Below are 11,727 nucleotides of genomic sequence, written 5' to 3'. Positions count from 1 at the left end.
AGCCACGTTTTCTGTTCTAAAGTCATTAACTTGAACCTATTCATTATGTGCCTCGTGTCTGAGTTTAAGAAGAAGTCCTTATATCTCACAGTATTTTTTAATATCCATTCTTTGTTGAATCTGAGTAATCTATCAGATTCTGGTATCTGAATATCAATAACAGAATGCAAGATCATGATCAGCTACTGTCAGGCTTACCTAATGAGAGAATAATAAAACAAGATCCTTCTTTTTTTATTTTGTTTTCTCTTTCTCATTTCATTTTAACAGACAGATGCTTTCTATAAGAATCAAAAATAACTGGAAAGCAATAAGGGCTGAAACTACTTTCAGCCTTTAAAAATATAGGATATTTTAGAGTATTAAGGCCTTGATAGTTATAAATCAGTGTTGTCAGTAAGCAATTGAATAAATATGGCCTCTTCATTTACAGTTTGATAAAGAGTACCTGTGCAAGTAATTGCCAGAAAAATTAGTAAAAGATTTAAGAGGTTAACTCAATTAAACAACAAAAAGCTCTCTGGACATCTTACAGCAGAAGCATTAAAGGCATTTTATTTGTATATGATTTTTGCATAATCCCTTTTAGGAATTCAGATATTATTTGTTAAAATAAATTTATGTGTCCAAAATAGAAGAACTATGAGTACTCCCCTCCAAAATTTCCCTTCAGATTATAAATACTGCAGGTGTAGAGCAGTGGCACTCAGTCACACCAGCCTGACAATCATTATTATAAAAGGCAAAATAAAGACATTCCACCACCATGTTCAGAAATTGTGACCTACTCAGTTTGACAGTCTGCTGTAGATGAAATTACAGCAATACAAAATGAAAGAAGCAACAACTAATTGAGACTGATATCAGCTGTTGAGAACTTTCAACCACATAACATTTTTATATAACGCACGTAGCAAAGGGCACATGTTAGCAGAGACAGCCTGTGTAACTATTCAGTCTAATCCACAGAGTCTAAAGGCATATTTTAGCCATGGTTTCCTTTATTTAAGGTCCAGCAGCATTGAAGTAGGGTTCTCCAAGTAAGATTTCCACAAGTTAGAAAACCGGGCCATGGTAGCTCCATCAATGATGCGGTGATCAGCTGACCAACTCACATTCATTATTTGTGCTTTAACTACTTCACCTTTGCTATTAAACCGAGGAAGAACCTAAAAATCAGAGGAAGGACAAAACCAGAATTATTAAATTAAATACTTTCATTAGCAAATCTGCTTTTCCTTGGTTTCGCTAATTTGTTGCCCTAAATTACAACATTTTGCTGAATTAGACAGACAGCCTTAGCACCATGCTAAAAACCAAGACCTTTCCATCACTCTTTGTGCTGTGGATTAGAATATATTGCAAGCCTGCATAATAAACAGTCATAGCCTTTTTCCATCGTCATGGAAATACTGAGGTAGCAAAAGCTTTTCCTGACTCCAAAGTCTCTTCCTGAATAGTTTATTGCACTGTTAGTTCTCAAAGTGGCAGTTTCCTTAAAGCACCTCCAAAAAAATGCTCAGAGGAAGAACATAGAAGTAATTTCAGTTAATACTAATTTAATTTCCAGCACTAAACTCCAATGTCTGTATTAAGGAATTAAAGCCTGAGATTCAGAAAATATAAAACTGCCTTCACATCCAAAATTCTGTATGGATTCAGCTACCTGGCTTATGAAATTGAACTTCATTTTCAGAATACTTCTCAAATTTTCCCTGGGCTGATAGCAAAACTGCTATTGCCAGGTTGCAAAACTTGCAAAACTGTATTTATATTGTTTCTTGCTAATCCAAAGGCTAAACAAAGATGTAAGAGAAATACGAGAGGATTCTGGAAAATAAATATGAATCTTTGGTGTAAGAGACTTCTAATTAAACATTTGGTGTGTGCATAGTCATTTAAAAACACCACAAACTTTTCAGTCATGAGCTATGTGTTTTCTCTGCAACAAAGACAGGCTCCATGTTCCATTTTCATTAAGATGACTTTAGCTAACACTCTCACCACTGAGACAAAGTGAATATACCTGTATCTTTCCAAGTGCTCCAATAGCTACTTCAGGAGGTAGTATCACTGGTTTGGCATAAGTGCCACCAATCTAGAAAAGAAAAAGATGGGGGTATTATTTAACAGCTTTTTTTAAGCAGATTGCCTCTTGAATTAATTGCTACAGATTTTGTTCTTAGCATATTTAACTTCAGTAAAGCTGCATTTCTGAAGCAGCTCTCATTTTCCCCATACTTACTGTGCCAATATTTGAAAGGGTGAATGTTCCCCCAGTGAGGTCACTTGTTCCCAGCTGGCCTGCAGAGCCCAAGGACTGGAGGCGATTTAATTCCACAGCAATGTCAAACACACTGCAGACCTGAACATTTTTCACGTTTGGGACAATTAAACCTTGCTCTGTGTCCATTGCAACTCCAATGTTGTGTGAAGCCTGCAGCAAGTGCCATTAACCAGACATTAATATATAAGCTGTCAACATAAAATGTATTTTAGGTAAAAAAACCACTTCAATCACATTTTCCTTATCTATCCTTTGAACCTGGAAAGTGTTGTAGTTAGGAAGCAACTCCTGCATACAACTTTGAGGGGAGAAAAGGATGTAATTTTGTTTTAATTAGCCTCACATCTGCAAACTGTAAATTGATGTTGACAATTCCAAACTCAGAGAACAAAGTCCTGGAATCAACTTCACACTGAAAACATTGCACTTTAGGATGGTCATATGTGCAACAAAACTTAAATAGCATATTTTAAAGAGAACACTAAAATTGAAAAGAAGAAAAAAAGAAATTTGGTGTGTTCATAGTCATCTAAAAACTTTTCATAAACTTTTCAATCATGAGCTATGTAGTTTCTCTGCAACAAAGGGAGACTCCATGTTCCATTTCCATTACAGATGACCTTAGCTAACTCTCTTCTCATGTTTTGGAAGGAACATAAGGATGCTGAGAGATATTTATAAAACAGCCCCAAAAAAGTTTGTACTGCAAGGTGCAAGTACACATCACTTAAGAAAATAGATACTTGCTTCCCAGAAGTCTCAATCCAGCAGCTTGTATAAAATATGTAACTTTTATCAAGACTGTACTTTAATATATAAGGGTTGAGTGTTGGAACAGTTGAACTACCATGCACAAAAAAACCCCCAAATTGTTGTATTATATTTAAAATGTTCTTATTTTAAAAGCTTGACCCATATTCAGGTGAAAAATAGGAAATTAATATATTAATATGCATTTTTGAGGCAAGTCTGAATAACAAAATGACTCTTACCTAACAAACTACTGAAATAAGGCCAACGATAAATCAAATTTAGATCTCAGAATCTGAACACACAAATTATTTTCCTGCACAACACCATAATTTTGGTTCTTGTGATTAGCTCAGACATTCTGAAAGGCCCCTGTTAGACATTACTTTTCACTTTCTGCTTACAACATTTATCCATAGTTTACAAACCTTATATGTGACATTTTGACAGTTCTCATCCAGAGAAGCATTAAGAATGGGATACTGCAGCAATCCCAGAGAGGCTGCCTGTTAAATATAACAAAAGAAAACAAAATTGATTTTTATAGTTTATAAGCAGAGAGCTCCATGGAAAAGAAGTAATGGTAGGAGAAAATGTAGATTAATAACAATATGGAATAAGTGTTTTGGTAGCAAAGAACAATGATGCCTTTCACATGAGGTCAAAAAATACTGACAATTTCAAAAAATTGTTTTGTGTGATTCAAACACCTGGTGATGCTTATCTCTATATTAAATTATGCTGAAGGCACTCTATCCTTTGCCATTACTATTTCAAAAAACTTCAATGACACCACATAACTCTAGCTGCAATTCCAACTGTAAATTGATAAGTGGCTCACTATACAAAAAAACCAGTTTTCCTGTGATCTGCCATAACTCAGATGATAGATACATCTACAACAATCATTGAACAGATGTTGGCAAAACCTGTGTATAAGTACTCCATGGAGGGCTCTGCTGCAGGCCTCACCTTTATGAAGAAAGGCATAAAGGAAAGCTTAACTCCACGCATTTCAGCTACAGGCTTCAGCTCTTCTCGCAGCTGAACAAGCTGAGTCAAATCAACCTCATCAGAATAACCAAAGTGGGGGATCTTCAGGGCTGCACTCATAGTCTTTACCATGGCCTTTTGAAAACCTGGAAAATATTCATTGTCTTCTTAAACAAAAAAAATGAGCTTCTGTGAAGTTATGGTGAAATTTCATCTGTTTCCATTAACCAAATTACACAACTTACAAAAACCAAACCAAAGCCAAAGCATAACCAAAGAAGAACAGCATAAAGAGCACTTACTGAGTTATTGAGTTCATAGAACACAATTTTGATGATTGTAATATTTCAGATTATATTACTGCATCTCTCTCCTATGTATGTATAAATTTGAAATCATAATATGATATTCTGGATTATGCTTTCCAGCCTCTCCAAATAAACACTGCTTGAAAGGCAAGCAAAAATTTTTAATCTTCCCCTTTTAATGTGATTTTTTGTTACCTTAGTGTCTTTTATGACACTGTTCTCCAGAACAGGTGTGAATGCCACTCACATAATACTGCAGTATGCTTTTACTAAGCACTGATAATCACTTAAATTTACTGCACAAATTGCATAATGATTCCTAGCATGACAAATCCATGTTTAGAATTCCTACCTGTTTCAACATACACTTGAAGAATGAGCAAGTACAACTTGCAGCCCAACTCCATCCAAACAAAACATGAACAAATATTTAATAAAATAATTTCAGCAGAGATGCTTCTTACAGAGAATGTTTTCCTGAATGCTCACTTGCATAACAACCACATGAAACACACTCCCATCAAAAGGAATCAGCTACTCACAGAGCAACAGGTCTACCATGACCATGGCCCCAAGACTGTATTCCATGATTTACCTGTTACAGGTTCAGTTTTATCTTTTCCTGCAAATGCAATGGGTCTGGAAACAGGCACAGGGATTTTGCGGGCTTTGTCCTTTGGAGCAGCCGGCACAGCCTCTGCTCCCCGCTGAGGTGGCACAATCTCAGCCTTCGGCGATGGAGGCAAAATAGCTCCTGTTTGTTTGGCCAAGTAGTTGAGTATATCTTCTTTAAGGATTCTGTTATCCTTTCCTGTCCCAACAACTTCACTCAATTTAATCTGAAAAGTACATAACAAGCAGTGATACTTTAGTTTTACAGCAACATAAAAATACCTTATATTGTGAGCTATGGTTAAAAATTATTCCCATTTCTGATCCAACATATTTGCAGTCTTCTGTTCCTTTCTGTGGTTTATTGGGTATTCAACAAAGTTCAAATCATCCAAAAGTCCCACTAGGTATTTGACTGCATAGTTCAAGCACAATCCTCTTCATTTCTACAACAATTTTCACACTGTTAAATGTATTTGAAAACAAGTGTTTCCTCTAGATCAGTACTCTTCTAGTCAGTCAAACTGCCATGTAAAAGCTGGGCAAAATGCAGCAGGACCTTATTCAGCAAACCTACATTGTTCTCCATGGCCAGGCGACGAACTGCAGGGGTTGCTAATGTTTTGTGACCTTTTATCTCTTGGTGAGTGTGCTCTTCATGAGACATAGGAGGTGTTTCAACAACATCTTCTTCCGAGGCAACACCTGCAAACAAAAAGCAAAAATTAATTTTACTACATTGTAAGCATTTGTTAAATTCCAAACTCAACCATTCTGTGACAGCTGAGGTTTTTACAATTTACTTTGAGTTAATGTGGATGGGAACACAGCTTGCTAAAGGCTGCTGCTTAAGCTAAATATTCAAGAGGAAATGGCTAGGAGATTTTAAACTTTAATAAATATCCCAAATTACTCAAAATTCTTGACTTTATAAAGGGAAAAAAATCTTTGAAGATTTTCAGGAGGTAAAAGTAATCTTCTCTGCCACTGTTTTATGACAACAAACATAAAATATTCATGAGAAAAAGAATGGCTTACAATACCTTTTGAAGCATCAATTTCAATGTCCACCAGTGGTTTTCCAACAAAAGCAGTATCATCTATGCTGTAATGGAGTTTTCTGATGATGCCATCGTAACGACTGGTGATAGTAACAGAGGCTTTGTCACTCTGCACCTCACAGATGCTGTCAAACTGAGACACACTGTCACCTTCCTTTACGTACCTGGGAGCAAAGACAGGCTACTGGGAAACACAGGCAGTGTAAAAAGCTGTTCTGTGCATTCCTTTGGTAAGTTCAATAACATACATCCTACAACATGGAAGTGCATTCCAGATGAGAAAACAAATTCTACATACTGGATATGTTTGCTACGTGCATTTTGTCTGACTGTCACAGAACTCTTTGTTGGGTGAAATGACAAAATGATTATGAATATCATTACACACATAGTACATTTACTTTAGTAAAGCAGAGTTTTCCTGTCAGATTATAAGGCATCTAAAAATAAGAATGAGCCCAGTTTAATCTGAATGCAAGGAAATTGTTGGTTCCAACTTGTCAATATACAATCAGTTTCAGAAAGGAAATGGATAGTAGGGAGCACTGTCTTCATGCAAAGAGAGGCATTTGTACAAAGAACAAGGCCTTTCAACACTGCCTCCCTTCACTTTCACTTTGATTTTGTTTAATCCATTTATCACTGGCTTTTTGCAAACAATTTAGAAGTTCAAGTCTTTTACTAAAAGCAATAGAGAAGGGGTACAGGATAAAGTTATGTTAATTCTTTAGATTAACCATTTGTTTCTAAAGCTAAGTCTAAGTAAACACAACAAAAGACAGGCCACCTGAACACAAAAAACATCAATCACTGAAGGAAAAGCCTACATACAGGTGCATCCCTTTCCTTCCAGTTTTTCCACTCACAAATATATGAGACTGAAAACAAACAAAATAAAAAGCTCAGTATGTACAAGGTTCTAAAATGTGCAAAATGAAAACTGAAAAACTTCAGTAATAACCAAAAAATATTCTCACTTAAGTCATTGATCACACAGCTAAAGCTGCTAAACTATCTGCCGATTTCTTAGTGTATTTTCAGGAAAGCAGAGCTTACCATTCTTTTACAGTCACCTCTGTAATTCCTTCTCCAATGTCAGAAAGCTTAAACTGGACAATTTGGCCACACGAAACTTGAAACAGAGAAGAAGAAAATACAGCATGTTTAATATTAAATACAAGCTACCAGACAGAAAAATCTGAATGCATCAGAAATAATCCACATACCAGCCATATGCAAACCTCTAACATAACACTCATAAAACAGCAAAATAAAAGAAATTATTTTATTATGAAAAAGATTACCAGCAGATGTTCTGAATAACCGCTGTTGATGACTAAACTTGAAGGCAGATTTGTCAAACACGCACACATATTTTGATTTTATAAAGCGAATGCTGCTGCACGATCTAACGCGATGAATGCAAACCTGGGGAGAAAATCTCAAGGGTTAATACAGTGGAGGTAGAGCCCATTTAATATTCCCCATCTAACAGTCAGACTAAAATAGTTTCATTCTAGTCTATGGAAGAGAAGTTCTTATGGAACACAATTACACTGAATACATTCTTGAACATACAGTAAGCTTTACATTAGCAAAAGCTTCGCCAGGTTTTAGCTTCTTTCACTAACACAACACACGGGGAGATCAAACCACAGTGACATAACAATTAACAAAAATCATAACAGCATTTGGTGAGTGATTCATTGGCATTGTTTCTCTCAGGAATTAGCTTAATCAGGACAGGCACACAAAAAGCACACACACTATCAACCACAGCAGACAGCTGAAATACTCCTATCCAGGATGAATGCTGGAAGGTTTCCCTAGACTGCACAGAAAACCAGCATATTTGTCCCATCAGAGGTTAATCAGAAGTACTAATCAGAAAGGAAATTCACACCACAGGGCCCAGAGAGTTGCCCTTTCATTTTTGTTCCTATATAGGAGGCAATCATCTTCAAGTAAACATCATCTTAAATCAGCTTCAAGGATATTTTGTAAGAACTGGCCATGAGATGGTTTTCTTTTATGGTTATAATTATAACCAGAAATCAACTTTAAAGAATTTTCTGAAAGATTCTTCAGACAAAACTTTATGTTTTAAAGTCTCTTCTAATCAGTCATGATTGTGATCAAGCAAAGTTGGTAGTGCTTGCATTGACATAAACAGGTATTTTATTAAGCTCAACACAAGTTAGTTCAGACACATTCTCATCCAGTAAAATTTATTAAATTTCATGTAATTTTGGTGTTATGTGGTCTTAAGAGCTCTGTATAATTTATAAAAATAACAATTTCTCTGTAGATTCTATCTCTAACTAATTTAGAGATATGAAAAAAATTCAGGTGCTACAATGTACCTCAAGTAGCTCAAAACTGTAAAATTTTAAATTATCTTCTTAGAGGAGCCAGAAAACAACATACCTGCATGGGAAAGTTCATTTTAACTTCTTGTTTAAAAAATCCTTTCAGTAATGACAGAGCATATGAAACTTCTTGTTTCCCTCCCCACACCCCAAACTGTTAAACTATTTGCTATCAGTTTTCAGAGTTTAAAAAGTACATTATTCAGCAGGCCATACAATTCTGAACTGACAATGTACTCATTTTCTGTATTATTTAACCCAGCACTGCAAGTCATATTTAATATTCTCTTTCTTTAAAGAACAAACATTTATACAGCACAGTCTATCATGATGGACACAACAAAGTTCTGTCATTTGTGTTACCTTTCAGTTGCCTGTCACTAAGATGGTATCTACTGATCTAGAATGAGTATTTTTCTAATTCCTATAACAAGCAAATAGAAAATCTTTTCATTAGTCCTCCAAACAATTTTCCATATTCAACAATCAGGTAACACGGCAATTTCAAGCTATGAAAAATCATACTCTAGGAATACATTTTAAATTCATGCTAAATTACAAAACTGGTATACAATGTACATCTTCACAATCCTCTTTTTCTGCTGTCTTTAATTCTGAGTTTCTTCCCACTTGAAAATTACATGTTTACATAAAAAGTTTACCAAAAATATTGTTCAACTAGATATTTTTGTCACAAACTTGCAAAAACTCTCTTTTCTCTTTACATGACCCTAAATGAAAAACATTCAGTATTTACCTGTGAAGATGATCACAAGGAGCACATCAAATCTCTGAACTATTTCTAAATGTGAAGTTTCACAATGATTCCCATGTGATTTTTAACCTTTGGTTACCAATGCAGGTAGAGAATTAGTAATGTCACTCCCAAAAAAGAGACTGGTGTTGTTATTGATGAGTCACCATGCTGTTTCATATTATATCTGTAGGAAAAATTCAAAACTACTGCATTTTTAAAACTGAAATCTTTCTGCTTTTCAGTTTTGCACATTCTCTACCAAAAAATTGCTGTGCTAGTATGTTAAAGTAATAACACAGGACACAATCTCTTCATAGAGCAGTGTTCCTTACAAATAAGGAAAAAATGAAAATCCATAAAACAAAGAGACTGTGCTTACAATTTCAGCATTTAATCACCATAATACTGGTGTAATGCCAAGCAAGGAAATAAAAATGGCACATAAAAGACAAAATTAGCTCTAATATCCATAGCATACCATCTATACAGCTTGATGTCTGGAAAAATCTATCTGTTAACCCCAAAGACAACTGCTAGTACTAAGCTTGTTAACGTGGCTCCTATTACACTGAACAGCAACCTAAAGCAACAGTGCCACAGCACGGTAACACCTTCCCTGTGCAAGCCTGGGATGTGCAGTGACTCTGGCAAAAAGGAGCTGAGGGCCCCTGAGTCCTCACTGGGACTGAGGCAGCCAAGGGGGCAGCTGAGGGCACTCACGGGAGCTGCTTTGCCTCTCAGGCTCAGCTTTGCTTGTTTCCTTAAAAACAAGCCAACTCCAGCTGTCTAAGTTACCACTGATCCTGAAAATGTATGCTGGCCTCAGACCAAAACAGTTTTAAGCAGCCTGCAGAGAACTGATTACCTGATGGAGTAACACTAAATTTCCAAGTCAAATTGAACAGTTCATGCTCACAGGCAATGACTTTGCATTAAAGGATATTGCCCTGCTGAACTTTCTTGACTTCTGTCCCACTGAGTCATTTTAGAACATTTCCTCACATTGGATGTGTTTTGCATACATATTCTCCATTTCCAAGTATATAGTTACCTATATACTAAAGCAACATCCCTGGTAATGTGTTTTAATCAGATATCATCCCTCATCCAAATACCTGGCACATGTCCCAGTGTCCAGGTAATTGCCATTTCCCTACCACTCCACACAAAGGCTCCCTGGCTCAGATTCAAAATGTGCTTGCAGGAAACACACACTATAAACCAGCCAGTTCTATAGTTCAGCATGCACACAGATAAGATGAGTGTTTTCATCTTATCAGAAGAAAGATAAGATTAAGAGTAGAAGGTTAGAAATACCACTTAAAAGAAAGTGCTATTTTTAATGCTCTTAATTAGTAAAATTATTTATAGATAAGTTATAAGTTTCTAGCTGAAAACCAAATTACAAAAGTATCACTTAAAAATTCCTCATCATAATACTTTAACATTACAAAATGAATTATTAAGAGAAAAAACATACTAGAAACTGGAATGGATCCTAATTTTGTTTCTAAATTTCAAAAATTTCTCTGACATCCCACAAAATAGGGATGACATAATCAGAAACCAACGCTCTTCACAATAGCAAGACTGATACAAGAAGACAGAAGAAAGCATGAACTAAGTCTACGTTCACGAAATTGTAAGTACGTCAAAAAGGCAACCAAGTAGATTCACTCCTTGTGGTAAGGTATCTCAACTACTTTTCAACTATCAAAGCTCCTGTGATTCAAAGAAACACGTTTCCCTTTTTTGTTCGTGTATCCACACCGTCTCCGTGCAGATGCGGTATGCAAAGGGAGCTGATGCGCGGGCGGAGAAGCGGTGGTGGCAGAGCAAGGCATAGGCAAAGCAATAATGGGATGACTTAGAAGTGACAGAAGAGGAGGATGTCACTGTCTTATTACAGAAAGGCACACGTTTCTTTCCCAGGGAGCATGGGCAAGGGCAGCGCGGGGGCAGAGGGTGCCAGCTCTGGGGGTCCCCGTGCAGCGCGGGGGGCGGCCCCAGGCACTGCCGGGGTCCCGTCACCTGCGCGGAGCAGCGGGAGCGCACAGCGGGGAGGGAGCAGAGGCGCTGCCCGGCCCCGGACGCCACCGAGGCAGCAGCTCCGCGAGCGCGCCGTGTTTGCAGAGGCGCGGTGCGCGCCGTGCGCCCGCCGGACGGCAGGAACGGGGCTCGGGGATGCCGCGAGTTATCTCTCCTCCTCGGCCGGCCGGGAGCGCCGCAGCCCGCGGGGTCCCCGCTCCCCTTACCAGGCGCCCCGCGGCTCGGCAGCTGCTCCTCAGCGCGGTCACGGCCGCCATCTTACCCCGGGCGGAACGGCCCCGCACACACCCCCGGCACAGCCAACCGGCGACGGCCGCGCCTCGACAGCCAACCAGCAGCGGTGGGGCCCGGCCCGCACACGCCCACGGGAGGGACCGCGAGAGGGTTCGCGTGCGGGCCAGAGCCCCGGGTGGCCGTGCACGGCGTGCGGCTTCCCCGGGCCGCGGTAGCGGAAACAGCAGCGTGAAAAGCCTGGCCATTCCCTGTACACGTGTAATAAAGTCCCGAGTGAGCCTGCCAGAACAACACGCCCGTGTCTGTG

General features: G+C 38.2%; 1 protein-coding gene across 2 annotated transcripts; it reads right to left on the bottom strand.

The window, feature by feature from the left end:
- Window positions 1-530: 530 nt before the first annotated feature.
- Window positions 531-11,484, bottom strand: DBT (dihydrolipoamide branched chain transacylase E2). Of its 2 annotated transcripts, none has more exons than XM_064719480.1 (11): window positions 8,375-8,439; window positions 7,316-7,439; window positions 7,068-7,143; window positions 5,994-6,175; window positions 5,528-5,655; window positions 4,934-5,177; window positions 4,010-4,176; window positions 3,466-3,543; window positions 2,246-2,437; window positions 2,027-2,098; window positions 531-1,169 (listed from the first exon to the last, which is right to left on the bottom strand). In XM_064719480.1, the coding sequence occupies exons 5-11, from the start codon at window positions 5,615-5,617 to the stop codon at window positions 1,002-1,004; spliced, it is 1,011 nt and encodes a 336-aa protein (XP_064575550.1). In that variant the 5' UTR covers window positions 5,618-5,655; window positions 5,994-6,175; window positions 7,068-7,143; window positions 7,316-7,439; window positions 8,375-8,439; the 3' UTR covers window positions 531-1,001. The 2 variants fall into 2 exon arrangements, with proteins under 2 accessions (XP_064575550.1, XP_064575549.1); XM_064719479.1 differs by lacking the exon at window positions 8,375-8,439 and adding an exon at window positions 11,393-11,484 and having other exon boundaries at window positions 532-1,169.
- Between the last annotated feature and the right edge of the window lie 243 nt (window positions 11,485-11,727).

This window comes from Zonotrichia leucophrys, chromosome 8 (assembly GCF_028769735.1).
Source record: "Zonotrichia leucophrys gambelii isolate GWCS_2022_RI chromosome 8, RI_Zleu_2.0, whole genome shotgun sequence".
Lineage (NCBI taxonomy): Eukaryota > Metazoa > Chordata > Aves > Passeriformes > Passerellidae > Zonotrichia > Zonotrichia leucophrys.
This window is presented reverse-complemented; position numbering and strand designations above follow the sequence as displayed.

What these genes read in the sequence shown, in the direction of transcription:
- DBT (XM_064719479.1), bottom strand. Translation starts at nt 11,443, where the DNA reads ATGGCGGCCGTGACCGCGCTGAGGAGCAGCTGCCGAGCCGCGGGGCGC. An exon ending in TAAAACTGAACCTGTAACAG is followed by an intron (nt 4,177 to 4,933) that starts GTAAATCATGGA and finishes AATATTTTCCAG; the next exon opens with GTTTTCAAAAGGCCATGGTA. An exon ending in TTATGCCTTTCTTCATAAAG is followed by an intron (nt 3,544 to 4,009) that starts GTGAGGCCTGCA and finishes TATATTTAACAG; the next exon opens with GCAGCCTCTCTGGGATTGCT.